General features: G+C 42.5%; 1 protein-coding gene across 1 annotated transcript; it reads left to right on the top strand.

Moving 5' to 3' along the window:
• The first annotated feature begins 1086 nt into the window (after positions 1 to 1086).
• On the top strand, positions 1087 to 17464 carry LOC142057996 (actin, alpha skeletal muscle B-like). The gene is made up of 8 exons (XM_075095020.1): positions 1087 to 2731; positions 4294 to 4422; positions 8609 to 8719; positions 11306 to 11390; positions 12938 to 13099; positions 13664 to 13855; positions 15121 to 15302; positions 16502 to 17464. The coding sequence occupies exons 1-8, from the start codon at positions 2603 to 2605 to the stop codon at positions 16643 to 16645; spliced, it is 1134 nt and encodes a 377-aa protein (XP_074951121.1). The 5' UTR covers positions 1087 to 2602; the 3' UTR covers positions 16646 to 17464.
• The last annotated feature ends 5466 nt before the right edge of the window (positions 17465 to 22930 follow it).

Raw genomic sequence — 22930 nt, 5'->3', positions numbered from 1 at the left:
AAATGTGCAGCCGTTCCTCGTTGCTGGAAGGAGCAGTGGTGTGCCATGAAACCTCCTTAGTCTATCTGAAACCTGGAAGAACACTTCAGGAGGGTTTGCTGTCTGGACATCAGGCCTATTGCAGAACCCACAAGGAAGCTCTCTCTTAATTCTATTTAATTTAGCACTGGGAATTAGAAAAATAAAAATTGAAACTAAAAATAAAGCAAATTTAGGAAATTTATTTAGGAACTTCATCTGGTGAAAAGATTTCCAAATAGCTGCTTTGTGAAAAGGATTATTAAACCTATAAATTCAGCAGATATAAAGGAATAACATGACTCAAATCAGTGCCAATTTTAAGTAGTGCTCTTTGTCCGTTCTTTCACCTTGTAATTAAGTAAGGATAAAGCAAGGTAATGGGGCGGGGGGGAAAAAAAGAAGGACCAAATTCAGCCATTGGTTTTACTACTAAGTGTCAGCGGCTTCTCTGGAATCTAATCAATAGTGAGTGAAAGTGTAAAGCAATTGCTGCCGGCACTCCGAAGCGTGACCTGTGCGGATCAGCTGGGCTGTCCCCGAGTTGTGTTCCTCTCAGTAAGGCTGTGCTGACCTCGGTTTTACATCTGAGGCTATATACGAAATGCTGTGGGGGTGAATGCATGGGGGTATTATTTCTTACCATGGAGGATTAAAGCTGATCCTGTCCAGCTTTCTTCAGAGGCAAGGAGCGATGCTGAGCTTCCGGAGCTTTGTGGCATTTCTCTGCTTTAAAACTCTCTACTCTTAAATTCTAGTGTTTCATCTGACGGCGTTTCAGATGTGTTTAAGCACTGAGCTTCCTTCTGCTTTACATTGATGGAGTCAGTCTGGGTGCAGTTCTGTAATGTTGGATGCTGCTGGTAAATGGTTGGTTTATTGCATTCTAAGCGCCTTTTCCTGAGGGTTTTCGAAGAAAATAACAATTCATGGCAACATGAATGAATGTTCCAGAATAGCAGCTACTAGAACTAATGGTTAAACATTGCTATGTTAAGGCTGTTAACAAATTCATGTGAGACAATTATTCTGGTTCCTTATGGGAAGAAGTATCTTTCAGTCACAGGCACATCAACGAGAATTAAAATGATTTTTCTTATTTAAAATAATGCCATATTCTCAAACTGTGCTTCCATTTTGCCTGCAAGCGTTGGGATCAGTTGTGTCACAGCCTTGCTTTGTAAAGCACACGGGAAAGGATTGAACACCAGGAACTTTGCGCAGCTCAGACTTCAAAAACCCAACCTGCCCCTGTTGATAAACCTCCAGGGACTTTGGCATTCTTGCAGGGATCCTCTGAAGAGCCCGAGATACTTTAAACTCCACGAACAGGACAGCCCGCATCGGTTGCTGGGCAGACGCTAATGCTGGTGGCTGTTCTGCCACCGCTCCTGGCCTGCCTGCGCACACAGCGCTCGCGTGGAACTGCAAAGCCATCACAAGTCAAGTACATTTTTGCATTCATTTAAAAAATGATGCTCAATACGTTTTTGTGTTGTTAAGGACCAGAACTTTGCGGGACAAGTGCTATTTTTTATTCCTTTCCCATTTCTGAAATACCCTTCCTTACCGAGTGAAGTGCCAGAGAAGGAAGCCCAAAATCCTTCCCTCTCCTTGACTGCCTAAAGAGGCAATCATACAGTCCTAAAGATAACCAAGGAATCCGAAACAGAAGTCTTGGTGAAGTCCAGGCCCTCCCTCGGTGGGAGTTTTGCCATGAATTTCAATGAGTTCAGGACTTTGTCTGATGTGTTGGCCAACTGCTGAGGTTGAGTTGTTCCTGGAAGGTTGTGCCAGCTGCCTCTTGTTCTATTTCCCAGAATAACCACTTCGATAAGTGTTATCTGCCAAATACGGAAGATAAATTCCATATTTGCCACTTACAAATATGGAATGGGTCCTGTAGCGAGCACTTCACATTACACAGGAGCTGTCATTTAAAAACAGGCAGCAAACGCTTCCGTGAAACTCTTCGTGGGGGTTATTTTTAGTTGTTTGTTTAAGACTGATGATGACCCTCTAAGAAAAAGGCAAATTTAAACATGCCACTAGGGAACAACCGCAGTGTTTGAAATAATGAATGCTTGGGGATTTTTATTTGCCATCTAACTACTAACATTCTAACTGCTAAGTGCATATGGTCAATTCATTTCTGACAAATGAAATTTCTAGAAGGTAATTCAGCGTTGGAAGAGACGGGGTTACGCTTGCTGAAGTCCAAGCAGAGCTGAGTGTGTATCCTCTAGCTGAACTTGTCCCATGGTCACGAGGCCAATTAACAGAGCATCTCAGGACCCCTCGAGGCTACCGGGGAGGAGATTCCCTTTTGGGAACTAATGCTGTATGTCCTGATAAATGTGTTTTGGTAAAACCTAGTCAAGCCGAAATTTATGTGGACACCTAAGATGCTTTGCAGGATTGGGGCTTTAGCATAGACTCTGCTGTTCAGGTTTATTCTTTTCCAAAATCATTCTTTTTACAGCAGTTTGCTCTCTAGATGATGGAGAGTCCCTCTGTCCTATTCCCTGCCGTCTCCTTCCCCCCCGCCCCCAAATTACTGTTTTTCAGCCAAAATTGAGGCGCTATGTGCGATGACGATGAAACCACTGCCCTCGTGTGTGACAATGGCTCTGGGCTTTGCAAAGCTGGGTTTGCAGGAGATGATGCCCCAAGAGCTGTATTTCCATCCATCGTTGGACGGCCTCGACATCAGGTCAGTTGGTACCAAAATGGAAGTGCTGTCTGGTTTGGGTGGTTGTTTTGGGTTGGTTTTGGGTTTTTGTGGGGTTTTTTTTGAGACTTTAGATGTGGCAGTGATAAAGCAGCGCATTTATTCAGGCAAAACTCCCATCGGCCTTTGTGGTTTAGCTTGTTAAGAACTGGAGGATTGAGCTGCACATCTTTAATACTATGAGGTAAATTTATTGATCCTTTGGAAAAGGTGTTCTTCAGCCGTAAAATATTGACTATAAGAGGACATGAGTGTTTTAACGATATGAAGGTGTCTTATGGAAAATCCCAACAACCCAACTTGCTGGATTAGTTAATACTTGCTGTATTAATACAAAGAAAAAAGGCAGAACATTCCTAGCATGAGAAACCAAACGAATAATAGTGGAAAGATCCTCTTATTGTTCCATTAAGCAACAGTATGGCCCGATAAAATTCCAGAAGGGTCTCTAGCATGTCCCTGTATCGACTCAAACAGGACAGGAAAGGGTAAATGTGGCTTTTCTTGACCTTGGAAAGGGTCTTTCTGCTCAATTAATTTCCTAACAGTTCCTTTATAAATAGAAGACGCAGATTTTTGTTTGTTTTATTAATATCTGAGTCAGATTTTAATTTTCTGGGCTGTAAAAACCCTTCCCTGAAGTTCTGTGTGTTCTTTTGCTGAGCTCAATAAGCCTGGTATGACAGGTGTAAAATATTAAGTATTTTAAGGAATGCATTTTAAACACCTCTGTGAATTGCTGAAGTTGAATATCAGTGGTTGAAAACGCGTCCATTCTTTAACCTCTCGAATTGTTCATTGGCTTTTAGTAGTGGTTAGAGCTGGCATGTAATTTTGCGCAGTTTAGCAGCTCGGCAGCTGTATTATAGAATCTGTGGAATGAAAATGTATCCGTGAGAAAAATTAATTATTTTTATCCTAGTTGATGAATAATATTGTACCTCGTATCTTGTTCTATTATTTGGGGCAATCGTGATAGGCTTCCTAATGCAAACACGATCAAGTTGGTAAAACTATTACTTAATAAGTTTACTTTTAGAAAATGTTTTATATGAATTAATGCTTTTTTGGAAAATGTGTATTTTTCAATACCGTTTCACTTCCAGCAAAGGGGAATCTCACTTTTTAAAAGCAATAGACAGAAAGGGCAAGCAAAGACATGACGTAAATCTAGGGAGGTTATATCTTTTCCACCTACAATTCCCTTTATTCCGTTGTGCAATGACGAAGGACCCATCCCCTGCGGAGGGCCACGAGTTTGGTGGTGCTCGGCCAGGCTCCTGCACGGGCTTTGGTTGCACCGAGGTGCCTCCCTTCGTTTCTGAAGCTGCCTTGCTCTTGCTGGTGGGTGGAGGGGGGATGTTAGTACAGAGTAGGTGGTTACCAATGAATTCACATTTTAGCTCCTTGCACGTTCTGGGGGGACGTTCTGGAAGAGCAGTAGCAGGTACAGTATTTCATGTGAAGTTTTAACTTAGAAATTATATCCTGTCTCTGATAGGCATGATCTACTGCCCTAATATTAGAATTAATATACTTTGCAGGGCGTTATGGTTGGAATGGGTCAAAAAGACAGCTATGTAGGGGATGAAGCACAAAGTAAACGGGGGATCTTGACGCTGAAGTATCCCATCGAGCATGGCATCATCACTAACTGGGATGACATGGAAAAGGTGGGTGTTTATTTTTAATGCAGTTTTGTTGAGGTAACGTCTTATCCAAGGCATGCAATCTGCCATTAACCTTGGTAACGAAAGGGAAAAGCCTTGAAGAATTTGTAATTGCAGTATAGGTAAAGGGATGGTGCACTATGCTAGTACAGGTGTTGGTCAGGTCTCAGCACTTCTAGAGTTACTGTTCTTTCAAAAAAGTAATTGCTTATTACTCCTCAGATTTGGCAGTATATTATAAAAGTATTTGATGCTTTATACACACTGTTTTCAGTCTTCAGGTTTGTACTGAGGCAGAACATTTGACAATGATAGGAAGTAGCTAAAGTGAAAAAAGAAAAACCAACCAGGTTGTGATTCATTAGAGGTGAATCAGAGAATATTAAAGATGCATTACCTTGATATTGGGAGCAAAAGCTGTGAGGTGGAGAGGTGATTTTCCCTCCTCAGTACTTGCCTGCATGAACAAGATGGGTGATGCTCACATCTTGTATTACATGTGACATTCTCGCTGTCAGTTCAAGAGGAAAAGGCAGGCTGGGGCTTCCTGTCCCTATTCTAATTCTTTGAGAGTGAGATTTTTTTCCCTGAAGCATGTTTTTCTGTTGCCGATTCCAGTTAGCTTTTAATGTCTGGATGGGGCGAAGGCGTCTATTCTCTGTCCAGCCTGACTTTGCCTCGTGGCATGCGGTCGGTGCGGTGACCTCTTTGTGAAATGCCCACTTAAGGATGTCCCAGACCGGGCGCAGGCGGTGAGGTGGGCTCATGGGAGAAGCTGGAGGGGCAGGAGGAGCCCGAAGGGCCCTCTCACCCTGCTACATATCTCTGATATCCCATATGTCCTGGTGTCTTCAGGAAGCATCTGAGTCTGTGTGTGGAAATACTGTACGTCGTCTTTAAAGACAGGATTGCCGTTCAGTCCCTTCTCATCTCCGGGTGGGATGGTGTGGGAAGGAAACTGCACAAGCAAATGTTTCCAGTAATGTTTTCCTGTGGAAAATACCATGGAAAGGAAGACGCGGGGCCGGTGGTGTTCCGTACTCACGCTTGCTGAGACGAGGCCTACACAGCTAGAATACGTATAGCTAAAGGCAGTTATTGTGTCATGTTCATGGACCCAAACTGATAAGCACAGATAAGTTCCAGATGAACGGACCAAAGTCGATTCAGGAGCAATGGGAGTTCCTCAATTCATATTTGGAAGTAAATTTCCCACCTACTCCTCTAGATGGAAGCATAGTATTTGCATTTCATTATTGCACTGCTTGCTGGGAGGACAGGATGCTCATTTCTGCAGAGTAGAAAGTCTACCTTATACGTCCCGTTATGTTGTTCTTCCTGATGACTTTCCTGCCCTCTGCATTCAGCAAGAAATTACATTTCCCTAGAGGAGGAGAAAAAATTAGAATAAAATTGGAGGTCACTATTTTATGTTCTTCCCTCAGCGACTGGTCTCTGCATCTGGATATTGTCCCGTGTGTAACACATGCTGGTATGTGTTCTTCTCCTGGGTAGCGCTGGATGCTAGACCAGACCATCTAAAATCTAGTTAGGAAAAGCAATTAGGGAAGATAAAAAAGGTGGCCTGTGCTTTACAGTAGTGTAAATGCGTGGGAGATTGATTGGTTTTAGGGGTGTTATGTGGTGGAGGCTTCAGGCAGTGCTGCAATTCAACTAATGGTCAGGTACTCCATGGGTTCTTGTAGCTGGAACGTCTCTTTGTCACTTAAACGGATGAAGGAATTACTTGTGAAAGTGGGTCCCTTGCCCAAACTTACCTTCCGACACACGGCTTGCAACACGCAGTGGCTGACAAAGACGCCCCAACGCCGAGTTGTGCTTGGGCGTCTTGCTGAGCCCAGGAGCCGAGCGGGACCGAAAGCGGAGGCTGCTTTCAAGGGAATGAGCAGCCAACGGAAAAAAGAAGCAATGAGAGAAGGGCAGCGGTAGGGAAGAGACAAGAAACAGCGTTGCTAAGTTTTGTGATTATTGCAAATAAGAAAAAAAGCTTTTTTTTTTTTTAATATACAGACTTCCCTGATTCAGTCGTATATCTCAGCTTCCCCTGAAGCTCTGTAACACACACAGAGACACGAACACATGTACACACGTGTGAGCGCACTTTACGGCTGAGAGAAGTTCTGAAATGCGGTTCCTAAAGTTTTGATGCTAAGGGAATCTCCCTTGTATGTGCATATATATTCACCCCACCCCGCACCAAGATTTTTAAACCATCTGCATAATTTTGATCCAAACTACCAATTTCTTTCCAATGCTTGGAAATTGTGCTACTAAAAACATCATGATGTGGAAAAACCAAGAGAATTACTGGGTAACGTGCCAAAAATGGGACAAAGGCATGATAATGCATTGCCCAACCATCCCCACGTTACAAAAAGGGAGGGGGGGGTCACCAGAAGATTAGGCTGAGTGTGCATGTGTGCGAGAGCGAGGATGCTGCAGGACGCACAGACGCTCGTGCGAATGGAGGAGAGCATGTAGGCGATGAAATGAAGCATTCTTCTTCTCCTGTGCTTCAATTCACAATATTCAAATTGGGGCTGCTCTGTTTTCCGCTGGATAATAATACAGGGCATTGTACATCCCTGTTAATTTGTTCACAGCAACTGGGCTGACAGCGTATGGGAGGGAAGGCATTGCGGTGGGGTGTTTTCTGGCTCTGGTGACTATGTAAATGTTTAATATAAGCATTGGAATAATTCTTCTGCAGTAATTTCTCTTTGCTATTGTGCTTGCTGCTTGCATTTAATTCTCATGACCTATAAAATCCAACACTGAGCTATTTTTGTTTCCTGTAGAATATCATTATCCATTAACATTACGGTTATCATTAGGTCAAGGGGCTGTACAGTGCCTAGTCATGCCTGGTTTTGAGGAGAAACCTGCGAATTGCCTGAGGTTTAGGCAGGGTCCTGCTATTCGAGTCCAGGTTTGCTTTCCTCACTGCTGAAATCGCCAGTACTTTGTTACTCTGTAAGCACGGAGGTTTCCTTTCCTTCCCTTAGTTCTTTCCTGTCTGAAATGGCAGTCTTTTTCTTCTTAGATCTGATTTATATTTTTAACTTCTACATGATTACTTTCTGTTTTATTCAACTTCTTCCTGTATTTGTATTCTAAACCTTCCAATGGGAGACGGCCCAGCGTCCCAAGCCCCAGTTCTGGAAACATCTGATATGTTATTTTTTTTCCTAAGGGGCTGAGATGGAATTGACATTTTTTTCCAAGTCCGACAGCTATTGACTTTGTAGGTGCTTTGGATTTAGATAAGATCTTTTTTCCACTTAAGTTCATTTTTTGAGCATAACAGTACTTGTTTGTAGGATATTAATCAAATAAACTTACTCATAAAATTGTCCTGATGTTTTGTGCTCAGAAGCAAACTTCGTGCGTCAGGCAAAGCTGGAATATGCTTAAAAATAGAAAACAAAAAGAAATAAGGGTAGGAAGGAATTGAACAAGATGATGAGAAATATTTCATTGTGTTACTGAACAGTCTGTTTTTGAGCTGGCATCAAGAAAAAACTCCCTTCAGTTCCTCACAGCCATGGTCCTCAGAGAATCGAAGCCAGCATCCTTTGGTACAGGTAGCACCTTCCAACATGACAAAATACGACAGTACTTTACGGACTTGTGACTAAGAAATTAGTTACTCTATAGTAAGAGTGAGTTTGATTCAGGATTTACTGGATGAAATAGCTGTGGCATAAAGGGCCTTTTGCTTCTGTGGAAATAATTAGATTTCTAAAGAGCATCTTGCCAAAGACTTGCCACTGGATCGGTCTCCAAGCAGCTTGAAGTGGACAAGTCATCCCAGGTCTGACAACTCAGTGCTCAGCTCGGCTTCTGTATCAGAGCACCAGGGGTGGGAACTAACCAGTGCCCTGCTTAGAGAGGACGATCTATGCTCTGTTTAGGGAGTCCGAACTGGAGGGGCTCCGCTGTGTAGGTTATATTCTGTTGTTACGTACAGTTAAAAACCAATGGGTTTTTTGATTCTAAAATAGGGTTGAATTTGGCAGAATTGCTGTTGCATGCTTTTGGCCTGTTTTTAATGTGTCTGTAAAAAAATGATGACTCAGACTGTATTTGAAAAGCTTTCTGTGTAGTTCTGTGGACAGAAGGAATGACTTTTTTCAGAACACTTTCCTAAAGCGACTTTCATTTTTAGATCTGGCATCATTCTTTCTATAACGAACTCCGGGTTGCGCCGGAGGAGCACCCCGTCCTGCTGACCGAGGCCCCCTTGAATCCCAAGGCCAACCGTGAAAAAATGACTCAGGTAACATCTGAATGTTGTGCCGCGGATTGTTCCTCCACAGAGGCAGCTAAAAATAGAAATAGTCCTGGGTATTCAACTTCCTTCTTAATCTGGGAGGTAACACTTAAGGGCTAGCGTGGGTGAGCGTGCTGGCGAAGCCATGGGGGGAGAGCAAGAGTTTCTGCTGCTCACACAAGTTCTCTGGATGGCCTAAAATGTTTTGTGCTTGCGTGTGGCAGCGCGATATATGGAACTAGCCTCTTAAAAGCTTGAAGTGATTTTCTTTGTTCACAAGACTGTGTGCGCTCAGTTCTGGAAGTGGGGAAGCTGGAAGCTAAGGTGGCTTATCGTGCGGAGTTTCGGCGTGTAGGTAACATTAACCCAGGACTCATGTAACTTTCTGGATGGAGTTGTGTCTTGTTGATATGTTTAAATCTGTATTTAAACTGTATTTAAATTCAGTGTACCGGCTGAATCACGCTTCTGTGTGGGTTTTGGATCAGTGACGCCTTTCATGTCCCTACCTCTGGCCACCAAGAGCGCTCAACTTGTAGTAGCCCAACTCCTCAGCTCGTGCTGTACCAGCTCTGCCTTCTACCCGAACACTGTCCTTTTATCGGCCTTTTTGCACCAGACAAAATGCTAGTTATCGTACCAGAATTGCGGGGTTTTTTAGAAGATTTGGATAAAGATCCTTGAGGGCCGTCATGCAGGTGACTTTGTGGAGCTCCCAGCTGGAGCGCTTCTGTAGGGATCTGGGAAAAAGTGTTCCAAAACTGGAATGCTTGTGCTGGCTTGGGAAAATGAGTTGTCCGAAGCGTTCAGACTTAAACGATGCTTTGCTAAATGTTTCTGCCTGACACACCTGGTCTGATATAGCAAACTCGGGTCAGAACCAAACGGTGTCCTCTGAAGTGAGTATATTTTAGAGCAGCCTTGAGGTCAAAAGTCCACATTATAAATTTAGCCAGTGATGTCACCAGAAGTAAGTGTGATTGAAATACAGATATAGATATAAAATCACCTGGGAAAATTAGATGTGGCCCTTTGTGCCCACTTTTGGCATATATTTAATAGGAAGATTATGCGTCAATGTAGCAACAGTGTAAATAAACTAATTAGATAGTGAGCTTGACAGCACACATTACTGGGAGATAATACAACTGGGAGCTAATAAACAACAACAGACCATAAGAAAAGCCTAGTTTATAACAACCAGGAGGTGTGGTTCATACAGTAGACATGTCTAGGGCTGTTTCTCTGTCATTATACTGTAATGATAAATCCTGTTTTCGAGATTGTTTAAAGGCTTATTGTTTATTACTGGTTGCATTAAATTCATTACACTAATTAACTATGAAATACCGGTAATTTGTGTATTCTTTAATCAAAAGCATACTTTTTATTAAAAGTAGACTTCATTGGCAAAGGTATCAGGTTATGAAATTCAAAGTTTAAGTTTAACCCCCTGATGTCGGTGGGTCTGACGGGGACAACAGTGACGGTTGAGTCACTATCCCTGGAGGTATTTAAAAGATGTGTAGACGTAGCGCCTAGGTGGACATGGTTTGGTGGTGGACTTGGGAGAGTTAGGTTTATGGTTGGACTTGATGATCTTAAGGGCCTTTTCCAACCTCAGTGATTCTATGATTCTGTGAAATGTGGCCGCAGCAGCAGGCGTAGTGATGGGGTAGCGCTGCCCGAGGCAGGTGGCACCGGTTTAAGAAGGGATACAGCACGTAGGGCTGTCCAGAGTGTGCTAGTTCACTGTGTGCCCTAAATGGTTTTCCTTAGCAGAGCTCCAGTGGAAGTCCAGCTGGCAACAAATGTTATTCCGTCTGCCTGGATAAAATTGCAGGGTAACTGACACAGGAGATGGAAAGAGCTGGAGCCACTTTGAGTGGAGGAGGTGGGGGATGAGGCAAGAGAATATGGCTAAGGTCACCATAAAGACAAGAGAAACTTTTGTGTTTGCTGGGGGCGCAGAATGGGATGTAATGGGTATAAACTAGACCAAGTGAGGCTTTAGGAAGACACCAAGAAAACCCTGATAATCGTTAAGTACAGCGTATCACTGGATTTGTTTGGTGGAGGAATCTGTGGATGCTCCAGCAGAGGAATTTCTGAGACAGAACCAAAGCTGTGCCAGGGATGGCTGATTGTTCCTTGAGATGGGAATGGACAGATTATCCCTTGTGGCTTCTTCCAGCTGGGTCTCCTATACATATTTTTAATACATATATATATATATATGTGTGTGTGTGTCTATATACACCTTAGGTTGCTGCGTTCTTGCAGTCCTGCTGTCAGGGTGAAAAAGTTATCCCAGGGTGTCATCTTCAATTAATATTATCAGTAAGAAACTGACCTAGTCTGAGGTCAATGGAAAGATACCTACTGACTTCAGTGGGTTGTTTTGTTTGTTTTGTTTTAGTTTGGTTGAGTTTTTTTTAAAGGAAATTCTGAAGAAGACATAGCCTGCTGTTCAGAGAACCACCATGGTTCAGGAGGTTCAGTAACTGGCAGTATTCATTAAAAAAAACCAAAACTGTCTTTTCAGATACCCGTAAATGTAGATCCTAAAGGTTTTCAAACTCTTCCTTCCAGATTATGTTTGAGACGTTCAACGTGCCAGCCATGTATGTCGCAATTCAGGCAGTGCTGTCTCTGTATGCATCCGGAAGAACGACTGGTGAGTCTTTCCGGGAGTGGTATTTTCCATCTCTCGTGGGTGTATGCGCACATACGCGCACACAGATATGTGCTCGTTATGATGCACCAGCGGTGTATTAGGAAGAATTGATCGCCATATGGAAACCGAATGCTTCGCACTGTGCTGTGCAAGTACCTCTTTGCTGTTTTCAGCCTCATGGCAGGTTTGGGTGTCATCTATGGCTCTGCTTCAAAAGCTCAGGTGACTGTGGGTCAACTATAAGAACAGACAAAAGACGATGCAGTTTGCTACTGCCCTTCATTGCAGAGCATAGAGAAGAGGCTCTGTCTTAACTAGATTGTTCCAAACACACAGTTCCTTCTTACTTCAGACCTACCTCTATTGTTAAGCTCCATTCCAAGTAGAAAAAAAAAACCAAAAAAACACCCAAATCCCCAAAATATTCAGTAGCTACATGAAAATATTCCATTTAATTATTGAATTCCAGTCATCTAATGATGTCTGCTGTTAAGCGATCAGTAGAATTAGCACGGAGGTCTCTTCTTTTGCTCTATTGCCATTTAGAGTCTGATCTAGGATTGAGACGATAAATTACTTCTTAGCAACCCTTGTGTCTTCATATACTTGGAAAAAAAACCTAAAATATCATCTTTGTAGCCTGATGCCACAATAAAAATGTGTATAAAAAGATCACCAGCTTACAGCAATTGTAGTTATCATAAATATGTGTTTTATGTTTGAAACTCAGCTATTTGGATGCTTGTTTGGTATCAGAAATGCTTTATTCGTCTTGAGTGGAAAACATGTACTTCACTTCCTATCCAAGAATATAGGAAACATGGCTGTGCACAGATGAACTGCTGTTATATTTTCCCTAATGGGTTGGTTTATTTTACTGACAGATTCAAATTTATGATTTTATAGATAGATTTTTATTTACAGTTTGTCCATTATATCATGTCTGTAAAGTGCTAGGGGCCATCTGAAGTGGAAGCCTCTGCCTCCGTGAGAGACCGTTATGGCCAGCATCCATTCAGCGAGAGCAATACAACCAAATTACTGAATGTTACATGTCTTTTTCTGGGCCGCAGAGCTTGGAGAAAGGCCAAGCAGGAATTGCTATTACCTATTTTGTGCTTTTCTTGGGGTTGTGCTTTGTTAGTGCTAGCTTCTGTGGTAGGGTGTGGGTGGTTGTTGGGTTTGGGGGCTTCTTTTGTGGCCTTGGTGCTGTGTACGGTTTATTTGGGTGGCATATTGGTGGTTTTTGTATATTCTGTGTCTTTGGCCGCCGACCCATTTCCTGAGACTTGGGGGGGATTGGCGGGTTGTGGGTTATGGTAGTGGGCTTATTTTGGTGGTTACATTGGGGTGGTTGTTGGCGGTGTTGCTGCTTATTCATGCTAATGATTTCATCTCAGGTGGGCAGCTCTTTAGTTATAGAAATGACAGAAGCAATTGCCACGTGAGCATCTTTGTTGTTGCATGTTTTGGGTTAGAATATGGAGTATGTGGAGACCCTGTATCGGCTGGAAATAACCGACTTCTCCTTTTCTTTCACTTTCCAGGAATAGTTTTGGATTCCGGGGATGGTGTGACACACAATGTGCCTATCTATGAGGGCTATGCCTTGCCTCATGCCATCATGAGACTCGATCTGGCAGGCAGAGACCTGACTGACTATCTCATGAAAATTCTTACAGAGAGAGGCTACTCTTTTGTCACCACTGGTAACGAGCTGTGCTTTGGATGCCCTTTGCACACGTTTGCTCTGTTAGTTGTCCTGTTACGCAGGAAGCGTGTACCCGGCGAGAGGCATCAAACACCCTATTGCTGGGCTGGCCTGGGAAACAGTTCCTGTTAGCTAGTGGGGTTTTCCTGGCTTTGGCATTCAGTGTATATGTTGAGCGTCAAGGATGAGGATGCCACCTCATTAGGAAGTCCTAAGTCACTGCCAAATATAACTAGTTGTTGTGTTTGATCATAGCTCTTCCGCAGACAAAGGAATTAAGTTAGTAGCTGGTAACGGCTGAACCTCGGGAGATTTGATGAAGGTTTGGGAACATAAACATGTAACCATGAATGTTTACAATATTCTATAGTATATTGTATCTTTTACCTGCCGATGAGGGAAATTTGGCAATGCAAAGGGAAAGTAATGTTGTATCTACAACAGAGTGGTCAGGACCCAAGGGACTGTACGACCATCGTGAACTCAGGGAAACACGCACGAGAAGATCTGTGGCCTGGCTGTCATACCGTGTGTTGCTCAAAACCTTGTTGTCTGTCTGCAGCGGAACGGGAGATTGTGAGAGATGTCAAGGAGAAGCTTTGTTACGTGGCTTTGGATTTTGAAAATGAAATGGCAACTGCTGCTTCCTCCTCCTCTCTTGAAAAGAGCTACGAGCTTCCTGACGGACAGGTCATCACTATTGGGAATGAACGGTTCCGATGCCCAGAAACACTCTTCCAGCCATCCTTCATAGGTGGGACAGGACTTTATTTTCTAGGGACTTGACAGAGAATAGAAAAAATAATTTCTTGGGAAGTATAGACAGCCTTCAGCTGTAGGAACTGAGGTATTTATCCTCAAATGTCCTTAGAAACACGTAGCTTCATCCGTTCTTTAGAAGCTGTGAACGCTGCTGCTTCAGCTGCTGGGCTAAAAGATGCCTGTCAGTTTAGAAATACCTGAATTCTAAGATGGTTTCAACCTTTTTATAAATGCAGCAGAGTTTCTAAGATGATGTTTTAGAGCGCTGTCAGAAGATCATGCTTTTTATCTTGACTGGCTGATAAATAACTGCACAGTGCTGCTTATGTGGATTTTTTTTACCTAGATGCTGCTTCTGTTTATCATTTTATGATATTAATCTGTAATTTAGCCATACAAAATCAAATTGTACATTTTTTTCCAATAGTTTTATCTGTAGTGTTAAAATTCCCATTCTATCCAGTGGATGACTGACGCTTTATGTGGTAACTCGTACTGCCCTCACAAATCTCCTACTTTCCACTTAAATTCCACTCTAGAGGACTGAGCGAAACGGCTGCGGGCAGTTTGGCACGATTTCCATTAAACTAAATGGTGAAGCTAACTCCGTTTGTATGTAGAAATAAAACTATTCAAGCATTAATATAGCTCCAAGTTCTGTATTTGAACATCAGCAGGAGAAATTCTCTTCAGTAGATGGATTTGGCTGCCAGAAGCGCGTCGGGGATCAGAGCTGGTCCTGACAATGGTCAGGATCAGAAATGTAGCGACAGAAGGCAGGATTTCCTGGATCACAGATGTTTGTCAAAATGTGCATGTTAAGTTAGTTCAAAAGTCTAGTACTTAAAGTTCAAACTGTATTCCCAGGACGGCTCCTTTTCTTTAGCAAAAAAAAAAAAAATAGTACCCGAGGCTAACTTCACTGTACTGGCATTCAAATTAAATGCCTCAAAAGCAAGGTAGCTCACTGAAGTGCCAAGTCAGCTTCTGTTTCTAGCGAACAGAATTGTAATGGGGATTTTTCTTCCTCCCAAGTGTATTTTGCTTGTGTAACTGCTATGCTGAGATCACAGAGAAGGTGAGGAGTATGTCCCGTCTTTCTCCTTCCTCTCCTAAGCATCACAAACCTTTTTTTTTTATTCCCCTGGACTTTTCTTATGGGACAGAGCTTGGACTAGTGATCCTTCCTTTCATTTTAACAGTAAGAAAAAGAAGGGGACAAAGAGAAATAACGTGTTGAAACTTCTTTCCACTCAGGGATGGAATCTGCAGGTATCCACGAAACCACTTACAACAGCATTATGAAATGCGATATCGACATCCGTAAGGATCTCTATGCTAATAATGTCCTCTCTGGAGGAACCACGATGTATCCTGGGATTGGCGATCGCATGCAGAAAGAGATCACAGCTTTGGCCCCAAGTACTATGAAGATCAAGGTAACTTTGAACACCCGCACTTACAAAGGAAGCTTTTGTTGGAAAGTTAGCTCTTATACACGAAGCAAAATGTTGTGAGAGAATGTCCAGGATCGCATCCCCAGTCCTGACGTTAGGAGAGTACCTCTTTTCCTTGTACCAGCCAAAGCAGGATTAAAAGAGGGGTATGGGAGGTACTGGAATAAAAATGGTTGCTGAAGCCATGGGAGCTGGTGAGGTCATTTTGAGAAAATGTGAAACAGCAGTTAAGGGACAGAGTCCCGCGGGATTCCCAGTGAAACAGGGCTATGAGGGAGAAAAGGGCTACTTGAAAGACACCACAACACAACAAGAGAGGTAGGGGTGAATGTAGAGAAGACGGAGCTGTAAATACTAAAGGGGGCATGAACAACCGAGAAGATGCTGGGAATATTACAGGCTTCAAGGCGTAGCTATCAGTGAAAGTCAGTAGTGAAAAGGGTGAAACAATAAACCCAAAATCCAAGCAGTGTGCAAAGTCTGCAGCTTGCTAGCTATTTGCAAGAACCCTTTTGGCTTGACTTAAGGCAATGTATAGTGAAATAGAGGCCCTTTTTATCAGGCAGCAGACGGCACATTGAACAGGCATGACACGGAGCGGCAGGGATGGAGACAGGAGGATGCAGAAGCAGGGGTACAGCCAGTGTGTTTTGACAATTCAGGAGCTAAGGGGGGGATCAGCAGGAGATCTCCTAGCTCTATGTGTAGCGCTTAGCTAGATGCACAGCATCAGCGTATCTCAACGGGGTTTTTTTTTTGTTTTTGGTTTTTTTTAACATAAAAGAACTCCTTTATTCTTGAAAAACTGCTCAGACCATTCTGTGTAGTGTTGTCCCAGTGGTCTTTATTTACAAGCTACTTAGATTAAGTAATCAGGTTAATATTTCAAAACTTTAATTGTCATTCGTATACGTTTATCATTTTTTGGTAGCTGTGTTATGGGCCACCTGCAGATATCTTATGGGCTGCCGTATTTGTCTGCTCGTAGTAACATCATAGCATCTCAATCGACTTGAGGTAGAAGACAAAATACGGCAGCCTTTCTACCTCTTAGGTGCTTTGCCTCCCTGAGTTGTGCTTCTATGATGGAAAGACTTTCACCTAGTTAGTTCATCCAGAGAGATGTCTACTCTGTTATCTGCTTGTCACTTTATTTACAACAGATTGCACTTCTCTTCCAGATGATTGCACCACCGGAACGTAAATACTCTGTCTGGATTGGGGGCTCAATATTGGCGTCTCTCTCCACTTTTCAGCAAATGTGGATCAGTAAAGATGAATACGAGGAAGCTGGCCCCTCGATTGTCCATCGCAAGTGCTTTTGAATACTTCCATCATGTACTGTCAGTGATAAGTAGTGCTGTTTCTCTACACATCACCTGCCCTCATTCGCCTCTGAGGGTGATTTGGCTTTCTTCCACAGGTTAAAAAAAAACCACGCTGTATGGTTGTCATATGAATTAGCAAATACTTCTAATTTTTGACACTAAAATGAGACTAATATTTCAGTGCTGGGTGTTTTCCAAGATTAGTAACAGTCGTTATACAAGACATGTTATAGACCTCCCTCCCCCCACGTTAGTAAGTGTTGTCCTGCCATCCAGGAGGTGACACACAGTGCTGCGTGTTGGTCTCTGCTAATCGACCATAAGCCTGACGTACGCACGTAAGGGATTCTTTCAAACTCATAGCGCAAGATTTAGGTACCAGAGGAGGCTTATTTTATGCAGTTAAGTGGTTCTAAGGGGGTTTATTTTACTGAGGATACAGCGGATCTGTGTGGGCACCGATGCGCACGCGGGCACCAGCTCTTTCAGCAGAGCCCGTGTGGATGTCTTTCCATGGTATCCTGCCGCTGTTCGGCAGGGGACCTTTGCCTCCCTGTGACTGCCGCTCCCATCCGTAAGGAGCTTTGTCAAGCTACAGTACATCTGAACTTAGGTATAACAGGCGAATTTATTGGATGTGTTTCTGCTTTCTTCATCTCTCTTCCTAAGCAGTTAACTGATGTTTCATTTACTCTTCTGCTACATATGTGCTATGCTAAGTGAAGCTAATGAGCGCAGAGTAAATAATAACCTTTTGAATATGTTATTGAAATATTCTGGCTTTAATGGATCAATAAAAGTGTAATTATCCATGTAAGGCTGCTGTGGCTTACATTAATTTCATAGTAACTAGTTTATCTGTCAAAGATAAAATAATAATTACTAATTTATATTTTAATTTTATTATGAAAAAGGTTTCATTCCCTCTGAGTTTTCTAGTTAAGCAATTTTTAAATGAAAACAGAATTGTTTCACAGTTTCTATTTAAAAAAAACCAAACCTTGCTGGATGACAAATTTTCATGGTGTTCTGTGTGAAGATTAGTCAGCCATGAAGCTTTTACTGTTTCAGATACCAGGCGAGTGTGTTCTGTATGATTCTGGATGGTGGGCTTGATGTGCATTCATGATTTAAATCAAACCTGTCATGTTCTTGCCAGTAAACACAGTATCCTCTTCCCAACGATGGGGGGGAAGATATGAGTTGGATTTAGGAACTGAAATTGCCTCTCAGGGTGTTTTAAGGAATCTTACTACTGCAGGTTCCAATTCGGGGTGATCTGATTTCCTCACCCAAATGACCTCTTAATGGTAAAGGCTGAGACACCTATAAGGGAGGGATTCTTCAAAGGCCTGCCGTAGCTAGCACTGCCTAATAAGTAAAAGAGATTGATCTTACCTTCATTTCCACTTCTGAAGAGCAGGCAGGTCCAGCTGCCGGTATCCACCTCTTCTCAGGCAAATGTAAATGATTGCAAATTTCTCAGCCTCTGAATGGAATTTACTTTATTATCTTGGTCTCAGCTTATATGATTGCTCGCTGCTTAAGTTGATAATAAACCACCCTGCTTATGGGAATAGCAACGTTAACTGGCCTTATCCCCTGCCCAAGCGACGTAACTGACGTTTGGATGTTGAGCTCTTGTTGGTGTGATGTTCAACGGCATAAACCTGGGTACTCCGATCTCTGGGACCGAGTGACATTTGCAGTCCCCTGTAGCATCAAAGCAAAATTCCATTCAGTTTGCTAATAATCTACTTGTTGTTGTTTCAATATTGAAAATGAAGGATCTCCTTCAGTTTTTCAATTTTTTTAAAAAGATATCCTTTCAGTATATACTTACAGCTTGTTAATCAGGAAAAAAATTAAAACATAGTTAGAAGGGTGTATTTTTTTGTAAGTGGCAAGGGAGGAACACATTTACAGCATTTGCGCATACCTGAAAGAGTTCTTCAGGCTTTGCTTCTTGTCTCCCCTCCCCGGGTCTCCTCCTCTCATTCTCCACAACAAAGTTCTCTTCAGTCCTTGGTTGGCATCTCTAGCTCCTGGCACAGCTGGGGCTGAGACGCGAGCTCTCAATGGTGAGAATATGAATCCTCATCCCGCAGCTGACTCCTTTTTCAGTGTGGAAGAGCATGATTATGCTCTGAATACCTCCCTAACAATCTGCATGTGGAATCTTATTCAAAATTAACGTGCATTTTGAAAATAGAATTAATTATGTGCTAAGAGCAAATACAGACAAAAATAAGACTATTAAGCTGTTTGTGCGATTTGGCAAAGCTCTGCTTCTCTGCGAGGAAACTGCCTTAGCCGTCGTGCAAGTCCTGCTTTTCTCTGTGCGGTTGTACAGAACGCTGTAGCAGTTGGAACCGAGAGCAGGGAATACCCATAAGCCAAGAAAATAGTTCCCAGTTTTCTCCAAACACTCACCTGGTGTTCCCAACACTGCTTGGTTACCATTTCACTTGGTTACCATTTCACTTTTAGATTATCTTTAAACCCTTGGAGGTGTTAATGTTTATACTCAGTCGTAGCTGTGCACGCCTTACGCTCTAATCTGATGTGGAAAAACGGTGTGGCTGCTGGGAAGTAACCTAAATCTGAAAGAGCTTCTACAGATCATGTCTGTGTAACATCAATAGTGCCGCCAGTGCCAAACATTCAGAGGTCATCTGGTTCTGGAGAGTGGCTTTGCATTTCAGTTTTCTAATTTAGTAGGTTTTGTGGGCTTAATATTCCCGCAGGCTTTCTCCCCTGCGGCCGTACAGGCTATAAATATCTTCTTTAAAAAAGACACCAACCAAATTTCAACTTCAGAACTGAGGACTCAGAAGAGACCTCTTCACCGAACTAATGTATCTTGAGGTTCATGATAAATTATGGCTTTACCCTATCATATCAAGTAGACCTCATGGGCAGAGATAGTCCAGAAATTTTTTATCTTAAGAGCAGAACTACTTGATAAAGAAGAAAGATCATCATCTTCATTATAATGAGATTTTTAGGTAAGAGCAGTATGTGGTTTTGATAGGTTCTGTTGTTTCTGTAAATAACATCACCTTGTGGATGAGACGCTCCAAAGGTAGGACACACATCTTGTCAGAAATGTAAGGCAGCAAATCAAAGGCTACAAATAACTCTGTGTATGGCTGTGGGAGATCTGCTGTATTCAGTCCATGATGGTGATTTGATCACATTTTTCTAAAGAGCAGGTGGACTAATACCAACTGAATTAGTGTCACTATTTTACTTCAAGGTAAGTGTATCAAGATCGTCTAACTAGAAGTTACCTTAAATCATTAAAATATTTGTGTCTTTGGAGCAGAAAGTAAGAGTTACTGTTATAAACTGTCAAAGTGAAAGGAGATTCAACAGCTTGCTCCGTACAGGCCGAGAGCGTGTCGGATCCCCACGACACACAAACTGATACCATGCAAAGGAAGCGTGTTGCATTGGCCAGAGTTTGTGGCTGTCTGGGAAATAGCGTCTTGCAACAGGAGTACTAATGGTAACGACTGTTCTTCGCCAGTTTTTTCTAGTTACGAAGATGTAGACTGCTCTGCATCAAGAGCGTGCCTTTTCCTGCTGGCCAGATCTGCCTGGCGGGGAGCGTAAGGTCAAGGGCAGGGACCTAGGCCTGTTCCCAAAGGAGAATCCTCAGCTACCTTGGGATGGCTTAGGCAGAGAGTCTTCTCCTACAGTGAGCCATGTTCAGTCGCGGACGCTGTGTCTTTGTTTTTTGAAGGTATGATTTTTTTTTTTCAGTATATGTGCAAGGTAAAATTCTTTAAGTTCTCAACATATGTTTTGGTTAATGCCACATCCTTTTGTTTGACCTGTGCTAATGCAATCTTGTATCTCTTCAAAATATGCTCCCTAGAAGACCATTTCCCTCTCCTGGGTCTTTGATTATTTTTCCTCCTTCCTTTATGTCAGAAATGTATGACTTCATGTTCAAGACTCATAGCTTTAATCTGTTTCCTCTTTTTCCCTGTCAAATAGTCAATTTATGTTTCTGATGAGCTTCTCTTTCGAATCAAGCATGCTGTTGCATCACCCCCCCCACCGTCGAGCAGCTCCCTATAAACATCATCTTTACAACTTCAGTCCTTCTAAATGCTCCTATAAAACTTTATAAGGCCTTGATGCCTCTGAATCCTAACCAGAATTAGAAGCTCAGATGGTTTTCTATCAAATGTTGCCCTGCCTTTTGCCACCCCAGTGTTATCCCTTTCCTTAGATTAAAAAGTTCTCATGAAGAGGAACCCATTTTTGGTCAGACTGACGTTGTACTAGGTATACATGGTGTCCTGGTACAGCGTATGAGGTTCATCTCGAAACCCTGCTGCTTTCAGACTGTCCAGGAAGCTGTCTCCTACGTACTTTAAAATTTTCCAAGTTTTTCTGAACTTCACAGTTGCTTCTTTTTTATTTAGTAATAGCTGTATAATAATAAGCTTTCATTAACGTTCTGAGAATTGTTTTCAGGCAAACATGTTAAATAACGTGTCATTTCAAAGCAGCCCCTTCTCCCATATTCCCTTCAACAAAGAAAACTCAGCTACCGTGATTTAAATGTTATTTCTTCTAAAGGAAGGAAAATCTATCCAGTGCAAGAGTGACCAGAGAGTCCCCCTCACACATTTTTTCCAAGGGAAAATACCTTCTTTTCATAGGAATAACCTGTAGGGGAAAGCATTGATTGATGTGAAGGTTGCCGACTTCCATACACAGAAACTAGCAGAGCTGCTCTTGCTTCTGCGGACGTAATTTATTCAATCCACTGGATATTTGGCATCTAGCTTTTAAATGTGAATGCTATCTTGCAAGTGATTTCTGAGACTTCCATCTCCTGTAACACCACCTTTCGATTCTGCGTTTCACGTCAGCGATGCTTTCCTGTTAAGCGATACGGGGTCGAAGGGGAAGCCCTTGCCGTCGGTTATGTCACAGACCTTGCTGTTCACTCATAAAACACAAGCAGCATTTTGAAGGTTTCTTTTGGGGGCTTTTCCCTCCATTGTTGTTTCAAAGTTAGATGTTGCATCTTTGGTGAAATAGTATTTTCTTGGAACTGTAAAAGAGGAAACTAGTGACCTCGGTATTAGGGTTTTGCTGACACTCTAAGAGGCTCTAAATTCTTACAGAGTCAGTCAGATGCTTTTTTTTTTTTTTAAAACAAGAAAATCTGTTTTAAAAAGCAGTAGCATTTTGGAGACACAGAATATGCAAGCACTTGGGTAGCTCCAAATCTCAAGGTGGTAATACAAGGGCAATGGAAAAATCCTGAAACTAATTGTTAACCTTTGGTCAGAATGATTGTTGGCCATTTTAATTGGGGATGGTGGGTTTCAAAAGGCAAATGACGTCTGCTTTACCTCATGAATGCGGAATAGGGAGGGAAGAGAGAAAAACGTATAAAGATGAAAGCAAATCACCTTTGTAGAAAGCTTCTTGAAATCGCTGGACACGCCATACTTGGGATGAACTGACCCGTTTTTCTGTCTGGAAAGCTTTTAATGGAAAAGAAAAAGGACCTGGTGATCTTTTACTGCAAAGGTTAATAACATAAAATACTGATGAGCATTTTATGTAAGAAGCAAAGCCTGGAGATCTTGTTACCTGGCCTCTGGATTGTGCGTTCACGTCCAACAAGAGAAGTGGAAAATACGTTTGACACATTTAAAGTGTTAGAGTGAACAGCATTCACATTTCTGATCCCATTCCCAGTGCACTTTTCTTGTTAATAGAAATATAAAAGACCACCGAGATCATTCAGGCTGTCTTCCAGCCCAGGCAAGCTTGTTCGCTCACCGCTGATAGCCAAGAGACACGTGTCTGACTGCCGTGAACATCAAGGTGAGGGCAAGACTGGGGTCCCAATTCACTGATTAGCGAATGCTGCCACCCCGTCTTTGCTTTTGCATCAGTTTTAGGTAAAGATCTTGATTTCTGTTGCAAATCTACAGCTAGAAAATCTGGGGAGAGGTTCTGAGTCACTGACGGTAGTAAGTGTGGCAGCGTGGCCAAGTCTTCGTCGCATCACGGGCGAGGACCAGTCTATAGCTAGGGGGAAGGGAGCTGCCTGTTCTGAGAAAAGTTATTTAAAATACGATTAAGGGGCATTTGCAAAGCGTTGTACAGCAAAAACCACCCAAATTACGTATTGCTCTTTAACTGGGGATTTCAGAAAACAACAGTCCTGAAAGAAGACAAGAACCGTAATGCAGCAACAGCAAGCTGGGAGTACTGCGAGCTTTGACATGAATTAGATTTGCA

Source organism: Phalacrocorax aristotelis, chromosome 5 (assembly GCF_949628215.1).
Source record: "Phalacrocorax aristotelis chromosome 5, bGulAri2.1, whole genome shotgun sequence".
Taxonomy (NCBI): domain Eukaryota; kingdom Metazoa; phylum Chordata; class Aves; order Suliformes; family Phalacrocoracidae; genus Phalacrocorax; species Phalacrocorax aristotelis.
This window is presented reverse-complemented; position numbering and strand designations above follow the sequence as displayed.

Coding starts and splice junctions, on each gene's coding strand:
- LOC142057996 (XM_075095020.1), top strand. CDS start 2,603: ATGTGCGATGACGATGAAACCACTGCCCTCGTGTGTGACAATGGCTCT. Junction 2,732..4,293: donor TTGGACGGCCTCGACATCAG/GTCAGTTGGTAC, acceptor TATACTTTGCAG/GGCGTTATGGTTGGAATGGG. Junction 15,303..16,501: donor CAAGTACTATGAAGATCAAG/GTAACTTTGAAC, acceptor CTTCTCTTCCAG/ATGATTGCACCACCGGAACG.